This window comes from Drosophila tropicalis, unplaced genomic scaffold, assembly GCF_018151085.1.
Source record: "Drosophila tropicalis isolate 14030-0801.00 unplaced genomic scaffold, ASM1815108v1 contig_593, whole genome shotgun sequence".
Lineage (NCBI taxonomy): Eukaryota > Metazoa > Arthropoda > Insecta > Diptera > Drosophilidae > Drosophila > Drosophila tropicalis.
Genome location: NW_027173070.1, coordinates 4,231,460 through 4,253,409, shown reverse-complemented (window position 1 = coordinate 4,253,409; position 21,950 = coordinate 4,231,460). Strand labels below are relative to the sequence as shown.

At 36.4% G+C, this 21,950-nt stretch overlaps 3 protein-coding genes across 12 annotated transcripts; 2 read left to right on the top strand and 1 right to left on the bottom strand.

Annotated features, from left to right (window-relative positions):
* The first annotated feature begins 67 nt into the window (after nucleotides 1-67).
* On the top strand, nucleotides 68-21,575 carry unc-104 (kinesin family member unc-104). Of its 10 annotated transcripts, none has more exons than XM_068291651.1 (27): nucleotides 68-465; nucleotides 9,083-9,241; nucleotides 9,308-9,390; nucleotides 9,454-9,693; nucleotides 9,753-9,937; nucleotides 10,003-10,258; nucleotides 10,433-10,596; nucleotides 10,656-10,795; nucleotides 10,992-11,033; nucleotides 11,723-11,842; nucleotides 11,913-12,695; nucleotides 12,763-12,929; nucleotides 12,997-13,190; nucleotides 13,542-13,754; nucleotides 13,991-14,400; nucleotides 14,466-14,643; nucleotides 14,707-14,797; nucleotides 14,862-15,158; nucleotides 15,218-15,580; nucleotides 15,652-15,841; nucleotides 15,980-16,372; nucleotides 16,456-16,570; nucleotides 18,288-18,314; nucleotides 18,420-18,609; nucleotides 18,675-18,811; nucleotides 18,877-18,978; nucleotides 19,044-21,575. In XM_068291651.1, the coding sequence occupies exons 2-27, from the start codon at nucleotides 9,142-9,144 to the stop codon at nucleotides 19,138-19,140; spliced, it is 5,277 nt and encodes a 1,758-aa protein (XP_068147752.1). In that variant the 5' UTR covers nucleotides 68-465; nucleotides 9,083-9,141; the 3' UTR covers nucleotides 19,141-21,575. The 10 variants fall into 10 exon arrangements, with proteins under 10 accessions (XP_068147752.1, XP_068147753.1, XP_068147751.1 ...); XM_068291652.1 differs by lacking the exon at nucleotides 68-465 and adding an exon at nucleotides 7,997-8,258 and having other exon boundaries at nucleotides 15,652-15,832; XM_068291650.1 differs by lacking the exon at nucleotides 68-465 and adding an exon at nucleotides 7,997-8,258.
* On the top strand, nucleotides 6,392-8,093 carry LOC137578023 (probable basic-leucine zipper transcription factor O). Its single transcript, XM_068291665.1, has 2 exons — nucleotides 6,392-7,038; nucleotides 7,971-8,093. Exon 1 carries the CDS (start codon nucleotides 6,745-6,747, stop codon nucleotides 6,985-6,987), a length of 243 nt encoding a protein of 80 aa, XP_068147766.1. The 5' UTR covers nucleotides 6,392-6,744; the 3' UTR covers nucleotides 6,988-7,038; nucleotides 7,971-8,093.
* LOC137578022 (uncharacterized) lies at nucleotides 17,654-18,213 on the bottom strand. The gene has a single exon (XM_068291664.1). It carries the CDS (start codon nucleotides 18,092-18,094, stop codon nucleotides 17,705-17,707), a length of 390 nt encoding a protein of 129 aa, XP_068147765.1. The 5' UTR covers nucleotides 18,095-18,213; the 3' UTR covers nucleotides 17,654-17,704.
* Nucleotides 21,576-21,950: the final 375 nt, after the last annotated feature.

The following is a 21,950-nucleotide window of genomic DNA, read 5'->3' as shown; positions in this document are numbered from 1 at the left end:
TTTATCGAATGTATTAGTCGGCAGTTCGATAGGCAAAACAGCTGTTTAACAACTACAACAACAAACTATTATTATTTTGCGGGGAGTTTGGGGCGGTTTTCCATGGCTCTGCGCAGCTGCAAACTAAATCAAAATTTTCCATCACGCGTAATCCTAAGGACACTGCACAAATGGCCAACAACCGCTGGCAGTGTCGGGTTAAAATTAGACTCTAACAAACGAACAAAAGCCATCAAATGTAATTGACGTGCAAAGTGCAAGTGCAAGTGCGGGGGAGCAAGTGCAAACAATAACAACAATAAGACTAACAATTTAAGTGCAATCCAAATAACATACATATATGTACATATATGTGTATTAATTCTATATAGATTAGAATAATTTAAAAATTATTGTGAAAGAAAGTAGAAAATAGATCAAAAGAGCGGAAGTCCTTAGTGGAAGAATTCATTATTCCACTAAAATGTAAGTTTTCATTAAGTATTTTAAATAATTAAATCAATATAGAACTTCTGCTTGATTAAAATAATTTTAAGAAAAATCTTCACTTTGCTGTATTCACGAATTTTTGAGAAAAATCAATATTCCAAAATTGTTCTGGTCCTGCGCACGCATTTCTCTACCCGTATGAAACATTATTATCCTGTTGCTGTTGTTGTTGTCGCTACCGAGAGTCCAGCTGGACCGCGTGGGCGTCTAGTCAGACCCTTAGTCCTTTCTCTTGGTTTCAACTAAAAATAAAAGTCTTTTTTTGTCGCTTTGCAAATGCTATGCGAGCATATGGTGCAACCTGTCATCAGACCTCAGACCAAAATATGCCAGCACAAGCAGTCATTTCACATTTCACAAATCTTGTTGCCTGCCGCCAGGCGCAATAGCTTGTCCGCCTACGCTTTGTGAGGGTGTTGATTATCTCAGTGACGGAATTAAGTTGGTCTCGAACAGCTACACAACTGTGCTAACTATAATTTGAATAAATGCTTAGCTGATTACTAAAATTTTAATTTAAGTTTAATGTTTAATTTTGGTTATTCGTAAAATCAATGATTCTTTTTTAAATAATTTGTTTGTGATCTCCGAGTTATATTCTAGTTCAATTTGAAGTAACGAAGTTTTAATGTATATACATACATTTAAGACTCATTTTAACAGTGATTGTATGAGGTAGCTTTGGAATATTATTTTTCAGAATGCGGATTAAGCGGATTATTATTTTGAATACTTTATCGATATGAAAACTTTTCTTTGTGACAGTCTAACACATGTTTGTTTGACTCCGCTCCTGCTTGGATAATTTTATGTTATCACTTTGTAAATTGACCGTGTGTGCTCCGTTGCGTCGACAATTGACGTCAGACATTTAAATACATACCTACTATATTCGATATGCGAACTTATGTGTACAAATATTTGATGGGTTCCCCAGAGTTAAGTTCTGAAGTGTTTGTGTCAATTGAACCCAACACCATCAATATCATCAACAGACAATATCATAACCTTTGACCTTTAAAGAGACATCCTTTACCTTTATGCGACGCAAAAAGTCATTGCATCTCAAGGGTAGTAAGCATACAAACGTATTTGTATATGTATGTATGTGTGTATATTTCATTTCGAATGTCGGACGTCGCTTCTCGGTTCTCCTTTGTGTCTGCTGTATGTGGGCGTGCTCTTTTGATTCCATTTGCGCATCAGTTGTCGTCCATAATATGCTAGAGTGAGTCATACAATCGGATACTGCTGATTTTTGCTCAGCTCAGTTATGTTTCCGCCGTAAAGCATTCAAAGTGAACTCAATTGCATTTGTTCATCTTGCAAATAATTGAACCAGATTGTTTCCGTTTATATCCGTTTCACATAAATAGTGCAAAAAGACTTTAAAACTTATTTAACTCAACTAATAGATAGTACCTACTTTATTAACAGAGTTTCTTATCTATCTTATCATCAAAATTCGAATGCTTTTGTCGGAATTGAACTGGATCTAATATGGTTTTCGAGTATTTTGTTGTATGTAGCAATATTATATAAAATAGGTTTAAATAGTGACGCAGAAACATTCCAAACATAATAATAGGGACATTCACTAAGATGACAAACAGGCGAAACGAAAATATGTCATATTTATATTGTCTGGCCGTTGACATGATAGAATAAAGGTTTTTTTAAAAAAAAAGAGAGGCTTTTGATCTGATTACGGGATAAAGAAGATTGTTATTAGAGCATAGAAATCGAAAAGGTTCTTGCAAAGCATAGTTGGAAATACAGTGTTTTAAAGATAGACGAATACAATTTCTAGTAGGTCTACGGGGCACAGATGGGTTTAACTGTTTCAATAGCTCAGGAGAGTCTATTTCATCTATGATAAGTCTGTGTAAAAGGATAGCACGAAACATTACTCTACGATTAATTAGAGAGGGGAGACTGATTAAAAGAAGCCTAATGGAGTACGATGGCAAATCGACATTGCGATACCAATATCAACTATTGAAACGAATCAGAACATAGAATGCCAAATTAAAAAAACTATGCAGCTCTTAATTATTATTTGCAATCAACTCGAAAACGAAAACAGGCTGACAACATTTGTAATAATAGTTGTTAAATATTCATGTGAAACTAAACATTTTAGCACACATTTTTCCCTAATAAAGGAATGCGAAAATATAATCTATAATCTCCCTTATCGCATGTGGTAACCAAAGTAATGCCTCGAAAATATTTCAACCACGAGTACGCTTTAAGTAAGCAGACCTCTTCTGTGTCCTACCTGTTCCTTGGTGGTCGGTTATAATAGCCATGGCTTAAATGGCACTCGCTAAAGTCCAACCGCAACATAAAGTGGCTTCCAAAATGTCATGAATAAATAACATAAATGCAAAAGAAAAAAATGAGTACTCTCTTATATAGAAAATATAAAAAAAGTGCTACTCAAGCATAGGCTAAAAAAAGGTGGATGGGAATGGAGCCCAATGGGGGTAAAAGAAATGGGAGTGGGGTAGGGAAGGGGGCTTTTTGGCTGGCAGTGTGCAGCGAGTAAGCAATAAACATAAATTTCCGCTGTGCGCGACGACATTAAAATACACGGAAAGTCACCAACATAAAAAAAAGGGGAGAAAGAAGAAAATTCTTTACCTGCTCGAAAAGACCTTCCTCCAACTCCCAAAAAAAAGGATGCCAACCAAACTTAATACCTATGTTATAATACTAGTATCCTTTTCCTTTTTTGTTTTTTTTTTTTTTTTTGCAAGAAGCCTTCCATGTGCGTTCGAATTGCAGTGTATGCAATTTTTGTACGTCAACTGGGCGTGGCTTTCCATTGCGGTTTACCAAATTATTATATATAATAACTTGCAGCATGTGGTCTAGCCGGGTCACCCATAATGGGTTTTCTTTTCTCTATATATGTAATTAACAGCTGACAGTTGTAATGGCCATAGTTTTAGCCATGAGAGAGAGGGTCTGTTAAATAGGATAGAAGATGAAGGAATATTCATTAAGGAGCTTGATAAATAAGCCTTGTAACTTACCACAGAAGGCGATCCAAGAAGTGTGTTTGTTTGTTTTTCTTTCTCTTTTTTGTTGCCTCTTCAAGGATGATTCACCACTTTGGCTTCCTGTTTGCCCCTACTCCTGACAAAGTGTGTTTGTGTGCCTGTGTGTGTTTAGGTTCCAGCCATGTAGAGGCGTACTATTTGTTTGAGACGCCACTGTAACAACTTGGCACGAACATTCACTTGGATGAGTCATCCTTGTTCCGCTTCGTCTGTGTGTGTGAATGTGTGTGTGTACGGCAGGCTTCTTTCTGACTTTTTCTTCTTTATTCGTTGCTTTCATTGCAATAATTTAAATAACAAAATCGCATTTAGTTTATGTTACTAGTAGACATGCCTTACGGCCGCCTGGGTGAAAGCAAATTGAGTTCTCCCGCTGTTTTCCACGTGGCTGCCATTTTAAGAGTCCTCCAAGCCCTCTTGGCTCCCCCCCCCCATTCTTGATGTTTCTCTTAATTAAGGAGATGGCTCAAAATGGAATGAAAAATTCAATTAAAAATTGATTTCATGCTAACATTCTAAACTCCTGGAGCGTTTCGAACTTGAAGTCAGCGAACCTTAAATATATACAAAATGATTACGCTAAAAACCAAAAAAATCGCTTCAAAACTGTCATTGACATTGACTTGAAAAAGGAATTTAAAATTTAAAGTCATTCAGAAAAAAGAAAGAAAGGAATTGCGCAGCCAAAAAAAAAGAACAAAAACGTCAACGACCCCAACCCTGTGGTTTCTGCGTAAGGGCAGGGGAAGTTGAAGGTACACACGCTCGATATTATTTGGGTTGGTTTTTGTTGTTGATGCGTGTGTTTGTGTATGCGACTAAGTGTGAGTGGAGCGCGTAGGTGGGTGAGTGGTTGCTCGTGTGTCCTTTCCTTCAATTTGTCGAAATCCTAGATTGGCATTCACTGCGCCATAATAGAATTTGGTGTTCGTTTGTCCCCTTTATGTTCAACTTGGGAGTAAAAATTTAATCAAAATTTGATAAAGGTCAGTTTTGTTTTAGTTTCTATACCAACAGCAAACTATTGAAAATTCAAATAGTCTCCGTGGACCCTTCAAACGCATTTAAATAGAAAATCAATAAATAAATTCCATAAAAATTAATAAAGAACTCTACATACATAAATATGAAATTTTTCATAAACAAATAAACACTAAAATATTTCTTAATAATCGAACCACTCGCTTGATAATTGTAAAAAAAAAACCACCTAACTAGTTAAACCGATTTTTAATATGGACTTCGCTAAATAATTTTCAAGACTTAGTTGAATTCGTCATATTTTATATATGAAATAATAAAATATAAAATATTCAAAAAATATATTTCATTGAAAAATCCTAAACAATCGACTTATTCGTATTGGTCAATAGAGATTTTTAAAACATAGTGACAAAATATTGTATTTACTCAACATTTTATACATATACATATGTATCTAGATGACAAATAAAGGCTCAGTTAACATATCTTAACATTTTAAAGCCTTAGACTTAAATGTCTTCAAATTTCTGGCAATCTCAATTACCATGTATACATACCTATACGTTTATACGAAAAGTCAGTTTGATCTTACAAAAATCTTGTTAAACTGACAAAAAGTTATTATAGAATTTATAATTAATAGAAAGGCAATAGTTCGATTGGTGTCCTTTTACAGCGAGGACAGCTAAAAAATATTCCAAAAGTTCTGTTTGGATTTGCGACTTTGTCGATTATCTATTGTATGTATATTATAAAATGGGCACACTAGATTTGCCATCCACTTTAGCAAGTTGAGTCTACTCTAGGATAGTTCTTTAGGCCCATTGTATTAACAGTATTTCGAAAGTACTAATTACTAAAAAATTTTATACCAATGCCAATAACCTAAACCTAAAATAATCCTGAAGAGCTTAGCTGTTCTTTCACGGAGTTTGTCATTACACAAATGCTTCAAAATTTATTTTCTCATTTTTTAAGTGCCGTAGGTCTGCCATTGATTTTTGTTTTAGTAAGCCTTACTTTTTAATAATCACAAACAAATTTATATTATATGATTTACTTAGGAAATTATAAATCTTCTTACAAATTTAAACAATTGTGATCAAAATTCTTACTATTTAACATCATGACAACATTAATAAAGAGCATCGAATAACATTTAATGACATTAATTACATGAAATCTCATCCCTTAAACTTGTCTCTTAAATTATATACTACTCAAAGAGGGGACTATCTAATTTAATCACTCATTTTTTTCTTGGTGTCTCTACCATGCTTGACGTCGAATTTCAATGTCAATGTAATTACGTTGCAAACAAATGAAACTACCGGATAGAACATAAAAAGCTTAAAAGCCTTAGAAGTCCTGCGTCAAGTTGCCTAGGCTGGAGGAGAAGAACGACGTAGGGTCTTGACTGTGAACGAGAAATCAATAGAAATTTCATTTTACGTCATTCGAGGCGCAGACGTTTGCTACTATGCCGGCAGCGAAATTGTCCATAATCTCAGATCAAATGGTAAACAGTGGCGGCCAAAAATAATGTCTCATCAAAAAGAGAAAAAGAGTGCGAGTTAGGGGGACACAGCGAGAGAGAGAGAGAGAGAGAGGGAGAACGCTGTTATGATTATTATTAATGTTATTGTGCGCTAAAAGTTCTTTATGAAATTTATGAAATATTTCCTCTTCCCTTCCTGGCCTCTTGTGTATTTTCAACCACCCTGCCACTTGTTTCTCTTTGCCCCTTTTGCCAGAACTCTTTTTGGGGCGCATGCGTCTCAATTGAGGGCTGGTTATCCTGGCTTGGGCCTCGACTCAACTTGTCACTGTGCAGTTCGTTTTGGTCTCTAGTCGTGCGCGTTTTGTTTTTTTTTTATATTGTTCGGGCCCATCTCTTGGCCTGGCCATCGATTTTGTGCAGAAAACCTAAAAGCTTCGACCCAAGAGAAAAGAAAAAAAATTCGAAAAAAATCCATTGAATTGTACGAAATTTAAAAAAAAAAAAAAAAACATACAGCAAAGTAAAGGATTATATAAATGTTTTAAATATAAATCAAATTTCAAATTTATGCTTCCAATACAAAGAAAGTGCTAAAGAATTTTCCCAAATGCGTTGTTATACACAAAAGTTAAAACTCCATGTAGATACCAAATAGAAAAAGATATAAATAAAAAGGATAAATTCTAAATTCAATTTACACGAATGTGCGCATTTGGTTATTTATTGTTTTTCGCCTTATTGTTAACAACAATTTTGGTGCTTTCCATTATATTGGCCACCACTTCAAAGAGATCCATGTTGGATACATTTATTCTGGTCTTCAATTATACACAAGAACAGCAGGACCAACAGCAAGAACAACAACAACAACAGCAGCAAGAGGACTATCGACTACAGCAACAACAACAACAACCACAAATGTTTTTTAAACCAAAATCCCTTTGAGTTGATTTATTAATAATGATAAAAAATAATTTTAATAATACAGAATAATTGGTAAATGCTTTAAAAAACATGTAGAAAATATTTTGCAAAAAACAAAAAAAAAGTTTTCATACAATTCGCATTAAAAAACATTTCAAAATTCGTCTCTCATTGTTTTCTTTAGTTTTAATTTTACTTTCATTTACATAATTTTCAAAATTATTAATCATACATGTATTATTATTTTCCTAGTTTTTGTCCTTTTTTCGCACATACAGAAGCCTCGAGAACAGTGTATACTATATATATCAAGTGAAGTGGGTGTAGAGAGAGTGTGTAGAAATTTTCTTTGTCCATGGCAAAGGCTATATGAAAATTTATTAATAAAGGTCAAGACGACCCAGCCGAAGGATATGTGTGAGAGTGAGCGATGGTGCGAGTGAAGTGTGAAGGATATATAGTCTAATGGTTATGTGAAGGTTTTTCCTTCTTTTGATAGTCCTAGCAGGATCTGGAATCACTTTGCCCTGTTTTTCATCAGCTATATACGCGACCGAAATGTGTGTCACTTTACATTGAATCAAGCATAAAAACATAACAATTTTATTTTGCATATTTTAGTTTCTTCTCCATTACAATTCTCTCTTTTTCTCTTTCTCTTTGTTTCTCCAGCTGTTATGCTGCCTTTATCACTACTGTCTTTCACTTTCGAAGGCGTCTGCGCATATTTCTTTTTGTGTAGACTTTTTTCCCCACCAAAGATTATTATTATATTTGCAGGCTGTTGCATTTATGCTGTTACCAAAAAATATAAACAAAAGTATTTTGCCAGGTAAACAGAGAGAGAAAGAGAGAAAAATCAAAAGAGAGAGAGAGAGAGAGAGAGAGAGAAAGAGAAAAAAATATAGAGAGAGAAACAAAGAGAGAGCATGGAAGAAATCCTTACAGCTGCGCATTTCAAAATCTTGGAAGTTATAGAATATAATGTGTTATCAATATTTTAGGCCACAACTGTAACGTTGACTAAAAGAAATTTCACGTGTGTGTGACTTGGCTGCGATGTGAAAGATTCACGAAAAATGTGTAAAAACTTCGCTTAAATTGTAAAAAAAAAATTACAAAAATAAAAACATAAGCGTCATCAAAATAAGTGACTTTGGCATATTAAAATTAACACAAATAAGTGAAGAAAATCGAATTGTGTAATTCAACGTAATATGAACAACTTAAAGGATATTAATCCTCAAGACATAAAAATATAAGCGAAAATTTCATTTGGCTTTTCCCAAAAGGTAAATGGAACGTTAAATAAATCAAATTTAACAATATATGCATAAATCGTTGTACATATTTAAAGTCTTTCCTATCTAAAGGGTGGGTAGTGTGAATTTGCTTTGCTTTTCTGCTGATGACTCATTCGTGGGGCCGACAGTCGGCTGCGCTTTTTATTGGAACTGTTTTGGAACTATTTGTGTGTGTGTTTATGACTGTGTGTGTGGTTATGAGGGTTATATGAAAACTATTTGCCTAACACTAAATTCAATAAATAAAAATAAGTTGAATTTTTAACATTTTATTTTTCATTATTCTTAAAAATTCTTCTTGGAATTCCAAAGCGTTTGTTTTTTAAGAATCAACATTTCTATTTTGTAATTTAATTTTTTAAATTCTGACTATACGAATATTTTATTTATATGTTTTCATTTACTACTAAGCAATTATTATTTTTGTGTGGATCTGCAAAATATCCTCGTAAGATTGAGTCTTACAATTAGTATAACTCTGAAAAGTATGCTACACTTTTGGACCTAGAGAATTTTGTTTCATAGAATTGTCTACATAAGTTTTATGCAGGCATCCTAAGCTCATTATGCGTCAATATATATGTATATATTTATATTTCTTCACACATGTGTATGTGTGGTTCCCTGAAAGAATTGTATGACTCACAAGCCATAATCCACACACACACAAAGCACATGTATACATATCCTTATTTACCATGAAAAGTTACAGTCGCGGCAATTATAAATTTGAAACCGGCAGTTATGCGGTTTATTTGCGAACCACATGACTTTGATAATTATAAGCACATTTGCTTGCACTTTTCTTCCAGTTAAACGCAACCTAAGACAACTGAATTCCCCCAGCTCAGCGTAATCCAGTCCAGCCAAGATGTCGTCGGTTAAAGTGGCGGTGCGTGTGCGCCCCTTTAACTCGCGCGAAATAGCCAGAGAATCGAAATGCATCATTGAGATGACAGGGGCTACAACGGGTATGCAAATATATACGCACCGATTTAATAAAAAGCCTCACATTGATTTATTACATTATTTTGCAGCCATTACCAATCCAAAAGTTCCACCCAATACCAGTGATTCGGTGAAACGCTTTAATTTTGACTATTCCTACTGGTCTCATGATGTAAGTGAGAGCGATGCAAAGTGAAAAAAGAAATATTAATAGATCGTTCCTTTTCATTTTTAGCCACGTGACTTGGATTTCTCCACACAATCAATGGTCTACAAGGACATTGGCGAGGAAATGCTGCAACATTCGTTTGATGGCTATAATGTTTGCATTTTTGCCTACGGCCAGACTGGTGCTGGCAAATCCTACACCATGATGGGCAGACAAGAAGAGCAGCAAGAGGGCATTATACCCATGATATGCAAAGATCTTTTCGGTCGGATACAGGACACGGAAACCGATGATCTCAAATATTCGGTGAGTTATTATAATCTCGAAAATTATGAATCTTAGTCAACTCCTTTTCCAATTTTCAGGTTGAAGTTTCCTATATGGAAATTTATTGCGAACGTGTCAGGGATCTGCTGAATCCCAAAAATAAAGGTAATTTAAGGGTTCGAGAACATCCACTTTTGGGTCCCTACGTAGAAGATTTATCAAAACTAGCAGTCACCGACTATCAGGATATACACGATCTCATCGATGAGGGTAACAAGGCGAGGTTCGTATGAATTCCAAATTAAAAGGAGTTCTGAAAGGTTAACTTTGCGTTTACTTCACTTTTAGAACTGTGGCAGCCACCAATATGAATGAGACTAGCTCTCGATCTCATGCAGTCTTTACCATATTCTTTACACAACGTCGTCATGATGCCATGACAGATTTAATCACTGAGAAGGTATCCAAGATAAGTCTTGTGGATTTGGCTGGTTCCGAGCGAGCCGATTCGACTGGCGCAAAAGGTACACGCTTGAAGGAAGGAGCCAACATTAACAAATCATTGACCACCTTGGGCAAGGTCATTTCAGCTCTGGCAGAAGTGGTAAGTGGTGTATCTAGAAAGTATTTGCTAAACAAAAGAAATTTGAATTAATTGTGATTTTTCTATGCTGCTTACTGCAAACTTATTGGTAAAAAACAGTCTGTAAGTTAATTACTGTCCACCTGACTTTAGCCGAATTTTAATATACAAATTTATAAATTTTCTTTTTTCAAGGCCTCTAAGAAAAAGAACGCTAAGAAGGCAGATTTTATACCTTACCGTGATTCGGCCTTGACTTGGCTATTGCGTGAGAATCTTGGTGGCAATTCCAAGACTGCAATGATAGCAGCTATATCGCCAGCAGATATTAACTACGATGAAACTCTTAGCACTTTACGGTGAGTTAAGGTCTTACCAATGAATGAGTGGACTTTATCATAAAAATCTCGATTTCTAGGTATGCGGATCGAGCCAAGCAAATTGTCTGCAAGGCTGTGGTTAATGAAGATGCCAATGCTAAACTTATACGTGAACTAAAAGAAGAAATCCAAAAACTACGCGATTTGCTCAAGGCCGAGGGCATTGAAGTGCAGGAAGGTGAGTTAATGGAATTGAAATTTGCAGACTATTTCATAAGCTAAACATAAAACATACGACTAACATACACACAAAATTAACTGCCACACTTGAAAACTTGAACTTAAGTTAGTTATTAGATATATGTAGTTGTTTAACTAAAGAGTAAAAAGTCCCTCGAAAACAAAACAAAAAACAAAATCCTCGTTTCGTTTAGGACCCGATGGCAAAGTGGTGTGTGAGAAGCGTGATGCGAATAGTAAGTAAATAGCTAAGAATATTTTTCATTCTGCGCTAACTAAGGCTTCACTTGCAAATTAATATCAAACCTAATTACTCTCAATATAATTTATGTATAAATATGTCAAATATACGTTTAAACGTATATCGTAGAATTAACCACAGCCAAAAAATATATACTATATACCAGCATATGTATGTGTTCGTGTGTGTGAACTTCTCTTCGCTTCAGGACAAATTTATATTCATATTCTTATGATAATCACCAAAATAAAAATTGAGTCCTATTTCTGTTGCATTTTGTTTGTCAGGCCAAAAAAGGGACAGTGGATGGGTATGCATAGTCCATCCTGTCTCCCTCTGTTGTCCCTGATCGTAATATACTTATCTATACAATATATTTTATGTTGCCCAAATGTTTTCAAAAAAAAAAAATAAACAAACAAAGTGCAGGCACATACTCCTTGCAGTCTGGATCACAGCAGCTGCCTTCAGACATGCCAGAGTTATGTAAACGGATTTTTTGTCCCCTAGTTAAAAACTACACCCAATTGGCAAATTGCTTTGTTCCATATACTCGTATAAATAATTTCTACATTCCATATTTATATACATATATATATATAAATAAATAACCATCGCACGCTTTATATTTCTCATTTAAATTGATTGAATTGAAAACCCACACGTTGGTAATCACTTTTACAGAGGATGAGATTACCAAATCGTCGGTAATCAAATCATCCCCCACCAAGGCACGTAATCGTAATGGATCGACTACAGAGATGGCTGTGGATCAGCTGCAGGCTAGTGAGAAGCTCATTGCTGGTAAGCTATAAATACATAAGCTCTCTAACCCGAATCAAGTAATTTAATGGGATGCAATTTCTATTCATAGAACTCAATGAGACCTGGGAGGAGAAACTTAAACGCACCGAGGAGATCCGCCTGCAACGTGAGGCTGTTTTTGCCGAAATGGGCGTGGCTGTCAAAGAGGATGGCATTACGGTTGGAGTATTCTCGCCCAAGAAGACACCACATTTGGTTAATCTCAATGAGGATCCTAATCTATCGGAATGTTTGTTGTATTACATTAAAGATGGACTAACACGTTTGGGTACCCATGAGGCAAATGTGCCACAGGATATTCAATTGTCCGGCTCGCATATATTAAAGGAACATTGCACCTTTGAGAATCGTAACAGTATGGTTACACTTTTACCCCACAAGGATGCCATTATTTACGTTAACGGACGCAAATTGGTCGAGCCTGAAGTTTTAAAGACCGGCTCACGTGTGATTCTGGGCAAGAATCACGTATTCCGGTTCACCAATCCCGAACAGGCACGCGAACTGCGCGAAAAGATCACCGAAAATGAGGCAGAGAATGAGAATGAGGAGAAAGCTGACACCCAGCAAGTGGATTGGAATTTTGCCCAATGCGAGTTACTTGAAAAGCAGGGCATTGATCTCAAGGCCGAGATGAAGAAGCGTTTGGATAATTTGGAAGAGCAATATAAGCGTGAGAAATTGCAAGCAGATCAACAGTTTGAGGAGCAACGCAAGACCTATGAAGCACGCATAGATGCTTTGCAGAAGCAAGTGGAGGAACAATCGATGACCATGTCCATGTATAGTAGCTACTCGCCAGAAGATTTCCATCAGGAAGAGGATGTCTACAGTAAGTAAAAGCATCGACAACTTGTGTCCAATTTTAAATTTCTTTTTTGTTTTTTTTTTTATTATAGCTAATCCCATGTATGAGTCCTGCTGGTCGGCCCGTGAGGCAGGTTTGGCTGCCTGGGCTTTCCGTAAGTGGCGCTATCATCAGTTTACATCCCTACGTGATGATCTTTGGGGAAATGCTATATTCCTTAAGGAAGCCAATGCTATATCTGTGGAGCTAAAAAAGAAGGTAACCCACTGTATGCTTTTCTTTCTTTTCAGACTCGTATTAATTTATTTTCTTTTTGCCACTCTAGGTTCAATTCCAGTTTACCCTTTTGACAGATACCTTGTACTCACCGTTACCACCAGAGTTAGCCTCCAGTGTATTACCCCTACAGCAGCAAGAGGATGAATTTGGTGCCCCACCAGTATCGAAAACTTTGGTGGCTGTTGAAGTAACTGATACCAAGAATGGAGCTACTCACTACTGGTCGCTAGAAAAGCTACGGTAAGTTTTCATGCTGTGGTGTAGTTCTTCTTCTTTTCACACATTCATTCTTTTGCTGCACTTGTATATGATTTGAGATAGTTTTATTTTCGGTTTCTCTGGTAACGTGCATGGTGGTTGTAGTTTCTCTCTCTATATCAAAATAAATGCCTAGCGAAGATATCACCGCCACCATTTACGCCTACAATCAACTCTCATCGCCATTAACATAGCCACAAGAAGAACAAATGCTATTAGTTGGGCTTAGATCAAATGTTGATTTGTACTTTTTCGGTTCTTTTACCTCAAACCTATATCCTCAAACTCCTCCTTCTACTGATCCATCTCGATCATTTGACCCCCTCCATAAAGCTATCGCCTCGAACTGATGCGACAGGTGTACAATGTTGAAAGTCCACCATCATCCATGCTATTCGATACGTCCAGCATAGAGATGACGGAGGGAGGGCGGACTGGATATGTTGGATTATCGACTGAGCCGCAGCAGGTGCTGTCTCTACAGGTGGAACAGCCGCCGCCAACGCCATCATCACGTTTGACATTGGCCAATCTAATACCCTCTAGGTTTGCTTTTTAATGAGAGAGGTTTCTTTCATTTGTATAAAATTTGCAAAATCTGTGTATATTTATATAGTATGTCTATACTTGTCCTTAGTTGTAGTTGCATGGCTTTGCTCTATCCATAATGATAGTCCTATTCTGCTTTCTCTAACCACCATATATCAGCACCTCCGCTATAAAGTTTTTCTCCAATACATCTATATCAAAATTTAACATATGAAACAATAAATTATTTGCAGACAACGTCTAGAGCTAATGCGCGAAATGTACCACAATGAGGCGGAGCTAAGTCCCACATCTCCCGACTACAATGTGGAGAGTCTTACAGGAGGGGATCCATTCTATGATCGTTTTCCCTGGTTCCGAATGGTTGGACGCTCGTTTATATATTTGAGCAATTTGCTCTATCCCGTTCCCTTGGTCCATAAAGTGGCCATTGTCAATGAACGTGGTGATGTTCGGGGTTATCTTAGGATTGCAGTCCAACCTGTTTTAGATGAAGAGTCGATTGATTTCAACAACGGAGTCAAGCAGTCAGCTCGTCTCATTTTTAACGAAGATGATGCCAAGCCCAAGTACCGAGCGCTTAACGAAAAGGATGATGTTCAGCGTTACATTGAAAATGGTGGAATCGATAGCAAACTTGAGGGTAAAGTCAATTTTAAGTTAAAATCAAATATTTGTGATTTACGACACTCTTTTATTTGCTATTAGAACTTGAAGATGCTGATTCGGGACGTGGCATTGATTCCAATTCCGCTTCGGAATGTCACGAAAACACCGAGGAGCCAGGAGAACATTTGCAGGTGGGCAAAGAGTTTACATTCCGTGTAACAGTTCTCCAAGCAACTGGCATTGGAGCTGAATATGCTGATATTTTCTGTCAGTTCAAGTGAGTATTAGGGCAGGGTATTTCTTTTCCTAAGATCTAATGCCAAGTAATATATCTTTATAGCTTTTTGCATCGTCATGAGGAAGCTTTCTCTACAGAACCGGTTAAGAACTCCGCTTCTGGAGCTCCGTTGGGCTTCTATCACGTCCAAAATGTGAGTATTGGTATTGTAATTGTTATAACATTTAAATAATTCTAAATGGAAATGTTTTTTTTAGATAACTGTACCCGTGACCAAGTCATTTATTGAATACTTGAAGACACAGCCAATTATGTTTAAGATATTTGGCCATTATCAGACACATCCCTTGCACAAGGATGCTAAACAGGAGTTTGTCTCTCGTCCACCACCAAGACGCATGTTGCCACCAAGCATACCAATAAGTCAGCCAGTGCGCAGTCCCAAATTTGGACCGCTGCCCTGTCCGCCATCCTCAACGGTCTTGGCGAAACATGATGTCTTGGTGTGGTTCGAGATCTGTGAGCTGGCCCCTAATGGTGAATATGTGCCGTCGGTATGTCCAAATAAATTTGCAGTCATAAGCACAGGAATTTAAATTACATCCCATTCTAGGTGGTTGAACATAGCGACGATTTACCTTGCCGTGGGCTTTTCCTGTTGCATCAGGGCATACAGCGTCGAATTCGCATAACAATTGTACACGAACCCACTCCAGAGGTTAAATGGAAGGATATTAATGAATTGGTGGTAGGTCGCATACGCAATACACCCGAGTCATCGGATGAGCAAGATGAAGATGCTTGTGTCTTGTCGTTGGGTCTGTTCCCTGGCGAGGTTTTGGAGGTGCCCGGCGATGATCGTTCCTTTTATAGATTTGAGGCTGCTTGGGATTCGAGTTTGCATAACTCAGCTCTTCTGAATCGTGTCTCTCAAGGTGGTGAAACTATTTACATAACGCTTAGCGCATATTTGGAGGTAACCCCCAATAAAATTTACAATCTTATATATATGTTATTCAATTTTAACCTTACTTCATTTTTAATTAGTTGGAAAATTGCGCACGTCCAGCGATTATTACCAAAGATCTTAGCATGGTTATATATGGACGTGATGCACGCACTGGTCCACGATCGTTAAAACATTTATTCTCAGGACAGTATCGCAATCCGGAAGCAAACCGCCTCTCCGGTGTATATGAGCTGTCGCTGCGTAGAGCATCTGAAGCAGGTAGTCCAGGTAGCAATTCTCATTGTAGATGTAATCTGTGCTTTATTCAGCTAAGGCATGACACAATTTGCCGTATCGCCTAAGCTCTCGTGTCTTCTTCTCTAATTGATCTGATTTTCTGTATTTATGTAACTTATTTTTTATTAGGTGTTCAACGACGCCAGCGGCGCGTTTTAGATACGAGCTCCACATATGTACGTGGTGAAGAGAATCTTCATGGCTGGCGCCCACGTGGAGATTCCTTAATATTCGATCATCAATGGGAATTGGAAAAATTGACACGTCTAGAGGAAGTAGGACGAATGCGTCATTTGTTGTTGCTACGTGAGCGCCTGGGCATGGACACCAATCCGAATCCAACTACAAAAACTGAAAAGGATGTTTGCAATTTGGCTGCCCGAGCAGCTACATCGCCAGTGCACATGGTCATACCGCAATCACCCCAGACTCCTGTTAAAGATCCGCAACAAATTGTCCCAGAGCGAGAGTACAACCAGCGTGAGCAGGATCTCATGCTTAAATGTTTGAAATTGGTACAAGGTACGTGAAAATATAAGCAAAGATTTATTAAGATGATCAATTCATGTTTGTTTCTCTATCTCCCACTTCCACTTTATCTGCAGGACGCTACAATAAGAGTGAGCAACCCAGCGATTCACAGACCCAATCCGATGTATCGCCAAGTGATGAAGGTTGCGCAGATATGACCGTTAGCTGCATTTCCAGCAACTCAATGGAGTGAGTAGGAATACAAATTCTTTATCCTTAAGCTCCCGCTTTTCTCAACCAGCTTCTCCTCATGCATACATATTGCTTTCTCAGTTTATTATATATATATACACAACATACATATATACGCACACATTACATTAACTCACACATACAAACACAAACGCACAGCTGTCAAACAAACACCCTGTACACTCCATTTCGACTTTGCACTACGCCCTTGGGACAATCAGTGCGTAGGGTGCAGGCCTTGGCATCTATATTATAGACATAACCACGTTTACATCGACACGGTGGACCACATAACGGCATACAGTATTTTGAGCGATACTGACAAGTCTCCGGGCAGACACCGGCACAACCCACATAGGTGGAATTATGACAACAGCCGAATACAAAAGGATGTTGCAACAAGTCCTTTTCGGCAAGTGGTTTTCTTTTTTACACTTTCATTCTGGAGCACAGTTTTTGGCGTGGTTGTGGCCAATGTGATAATGTCCATATAGTCTTCCTTGTCTTCGCCTTTGCCAAAAGGCTGCTTATGGAATTCAGAGGAATCGTAAAGTGCATCGAAAGGATGAACGAATGTTATATTACTGTTAGCTAGCGCATTCACAGTGAAACTTGACTGATATGATTTTCTCATTTTAGGAAAAGGAATGAAATGAGTTCTCGTTGATATGTCTTTACTGTCATCGTTTGTATGTGAGCTCGTTGCGGTTACAGCTAAATCGGTGTAGACTTCTGTTTCTGTTCCTTGGTCAAAGTAACCTTCGGTAGTAGTTGGTGATGTGTGACTTTCTCCAAGTTTTTCGAAAAGACTGTCAGGTTTAGTGACTTTAGTCCGTGGTCTCTTGATTATACCCCAAGTAAATTGACCTTCATTTGTTGTGCCAAATGGATTATATGCTCCATGCAGCTCAAAAAGTGTGCTGGTCAACAAAAAAATTGAAGTAAATTTCATCCGGATGCCTGCCATTGCAAGCTTTGTTGATTTTGAAATGGACAACTTTACCTTCCTTTCAACGTTGTGTGAAATGCCAATTAGTCTTACCTCTGTCGACGTCTTAACGAAAGAAAAACACACAGATCTTGAATGTTCTATAGAATATGATAATAATATAAAATTTCATAAGTTAGACTTTACTGAAACACACGATGAGTGCCGATTAGTTTCTGGGGTCCCACATGGGAGGGACAGTCGCTACGCAAGATGCACTGCAAGCTGAGCTCATTAAATATAAAACCTCTTTTGCATTTACATGGCACTCCGCAATAACTGACACAGTACAGTGACTTATATTGGCAAGTTTCCGGGCAGACACCACCGCAAATTACCCTTGTGGCATTGGGACCACAAAGGCCGGGGAATGGATTCCATATATAGTTATGCCTTTGCGGATCAGGGTCTGTTAGATGATGTATTATGTGATCTTCTCTTTCATATTTGGCAAGAGCACCCCCTTCCGACATTCTTATCAACATCACCACTGTGAGCACTGTTAGCCCAAAATGCCGAGACAACTCCTTCATTGTACAATAAACAATCAACTGAAGCTCAATTCAATCACACTCATTCATTGGCAAAAAAAAAAAAAAAAAAAACAATAAACATTCCAACAAACAGCTGTTTTTTCTTTCTTAATAACTCTCCAAACTCAAAAACAACTTTCCTATAATTTCTTTCTGGTTATTTTTCTTTTGGTTTCCTTTTTTACACAATTAGAAACAACAAATTTGTAATTCGACGCAGGTTAGTTTTCTTTTGTCTATCCAAAACCCATTGGAACCACAAAGTTGAATAATTTTTTGATTCGTTTCGGGTAAATTGATATGTAAATAAACTTTTTGCACTTAGATTATGTTCGCCGGATCGCGCGGATGCTCCCAATGGATGGGAAGCTCCAGCTCCCGCTACTCAACCAGCTCTTCCATTGCGTTTGTATGTGCCAGAGCTTGAGGAGATCCGCGTTAGTCCTGTGGTGGCACGTAAGGGTCTATTGAATGTGCTCGAACATGGTGGTTCCGGCTGGAAGAAGCGTTGGGTGGTAAGTATTTCATAATGAAGCTGCAATACATATAATTTTATTACTTTAATTTGTTTTTATTTTAGATTGTGAGACGCCCTTACGTCTTTATCTATCGCTCCGAAAAGGATCCTGTAGAACGGGCCGTTCTTAATTTGGGCACTGCCCAAGTGGAGTGCAGTGAGGATCAAGCTGCCATGGTTAAAATACCCAACACATTCAGGTGGGTTGATGTACCTCCTCGACAAAAACTTTGTAATTTACAAATTTTCTTTTGTTTTCTTTCAGTGTGGTTACTAAACATCGTGGCTATTTACTGCAGACTTTGGGAGACAAAGAAGTACACGATTGGCTTTATGCCATCAATCCTCTATTGGCTGGACAGATCAAGTAGGATCAATCGAAGGCGATAAGAGAGAGCCAAAGACTTAAATAATTACCAATTTATATTTCAGATCGCGTCTGGCTCGTCGTACATTGGAGCCGGCTTCCCAGACAGCTTCACAGATTCAAGCCACCAGTGCAACCAATCCAAATAATGCGAATAAATGAGATACAATTACGATGGAATCCGTGTTGGTTTACTGAGACGCAGGCTATGGCTGGCTGCAGCGTCTGAGTTTGGCCAGGCGCCGTTTGTGGTCGATTCAACGTCAACGTTTACATCCATGTCCACGTCAAGAACAGCAGCTGGCATCTACAACAACAGATTGAAACTGGATTCCATCGGAGATTACATAAAAAGTATAACAATAAACACAATAGAAATTTCGATTACAGAATAGAAAGAAAACACAAAATGCAAACGTACGTAATTTTTAAGTAGTGCAACGTGTTTATTATACATTTTATTAATACATATGTTATTATTATTAAAATATTATTACAATTAATATTTTGTTGGCAGCCACAAGAAGAAGTAGGTTTTGCGAGCAACTAGATTTTAAAATAGATTTGCTGGCCTACTTTACGAAATTGTCCACAACATATTTACAATGGACACAAATAGAAATATATATATATATATATCTATATATATAAACAATAACAGGCAAATATTTGTAAATAGCTTTGATTTATTATTTGTTTACATATATGAATTGTATAGATTATCTGAAATTAGTTTAAATAATATTTATTGATATTTAGTTTTGATTTTTATATTTTGAAAGTGATATTATGTTGATGCCATTTGATTTATAAAAGAAAGACAAAAATTAATGCTTAAAAGAAAGAAAGAAACAAACAGAAACAAGCAAAACACTTATATATATATACATATATATATGCATTTTAAAGGAGCAACTATATATGAAAAACTCAATCTATATATATATATTGATAAACAAACATATATGTATGAAAACAATTATTGTATAAAACCTATATATTTGCTGTTTATACACAAATTTTTCGAATAATTATAATACTTGATAAAATTCCATGACAAGAAGAAAAATAACATCTTATATAATAAAACTGAGATATATATGTCTGTTAACAAGAAGAAACGAAACGAAATAAAATGAAACAAAAAATAAACCGTACAGTATATAGGATGTGGCTCAGCAGAGAATTTTGCGTAATCCCTATATAAATGGATAATGACAATTTGTTAGTAATACTTACATGAAATTATTTTACACACAACAGTTTATCGAACAATGATCAAAGAATGATATAATCGAAATTCAAAGTGTTGACTGCTTCAAAGCTTTCCCAGTTAATCGCTTCTTCCCCTGTCGATTATTATAATCGGTATAATCTATTCTTTCTCTCACACACACACACACTGAACCACCTGCAAAAGCTTAAAGCAAAAAAAATTGAATAATAATGATAATAAAAAAAAAAATGAACATATAGAAAAACCTAATTGTAGTTTTGATAACTGTACATTTCCAAAGAAAAATCTTTTAAAATCAAGCAAAGAAAATGCAATGCGCTCACAATGCAATAACTATTCACAATGTGTATAGAAGTCTCTAAACACAAACAAACCAACACACACACAAAATAAGAATAACTATTTAAAAATGCTATATACTACTAATATTTATATGCATACATACATAAATTTAAACGCATTCATTTTGCATTTTGCTTTCAAATATGGCACGAGCTTAGAAAAAGTACAGAGAAAAGTCTACGGAAAGCCTTAGTGACCATTCCACCCACCAAGGATCACTAGTGCAGAATATTTCCAGGCCTATTGATTGGTTGATTCATTGATTGATGAGTCAATTGTTTTCCTTTGTGTTCAACGCAATGAACACACAAAGGTTAAGCGATTGTTCTATCATTGGTCAGTGTAGTTAAGTTGAACTAGAATGAAGATTGGTTAATATGAGTTTTGAGTTTTTGTAGCAAAAATGTAAACATTTGTTAAACTATTGAATTAATTTTCAAATTGTAAAATATTAGAGAATTGTAATTACTAAATAATCAGAATCTATACGAGACATATTATCTATATAAATATATGTATGTATCGTATTTGTAAAACATATTTGGCCATTCAAATTGTATGCAAGGCCAACAACAAATTGAAATGCACACACAAAAAGACACACATACACATGCACACATAAACATATACACCGCAAAACAAAGATATATGTAATGCTAGAAATCTGGTGATTACAAAATACGTTTGAAATTCTATATGGAACCTATATATGCATATATAAATAATAATGTGTCGAAAAAGAAAAGAGACCCAAAGTAAAGCAAATCATAAAAATCAAATCGCTCGCTAAATTTGAGAATAAAACGAAGAGTTTAATCAGCATGTAAAATCAATTCTCGGCAATGGGTTGAAATGAAAGGATAGCAAGAAGGCATGAAATATAGAGATAAAGATAAAGGCGATCAAAAAAAACCTATGCTATGTGTATGTACTTGTATAATCGAAATTATATACTATTAAAGAAACTATATAAAATAAAACGGCTTTACATGAAATAAAAAATCGATATGAAGTATTAGTCTTTGGATCTTATTGTTAGCCAACAAAGAAGTAACAAATATTAATTTGACTTAGGTTAAGCTTGGCTAATGGACCTACTGACAACGATAGGATGCAGCATTTGCCGGTTCAGGACATTTCATGGAGTCTGTTTAACCGAGCTCTAATCTGAACCATTTTCAATTATACAATTTAACTAAAGTAAACCTAATTTGTATGAAAAATTGAGAATTTAGTTTTTAGCCGTAACTGGAACATGTCTAAAATTGTAAAAAGATCTGAAATTATACGCTTGTGGGGTAAAGTAAATTAGATTCTTCGAGCATCTCTTATCCCATTAGGTGTAGATGACTTTAATTTTAATGGTTTTACGCAATCATCTCAAATTTTACTC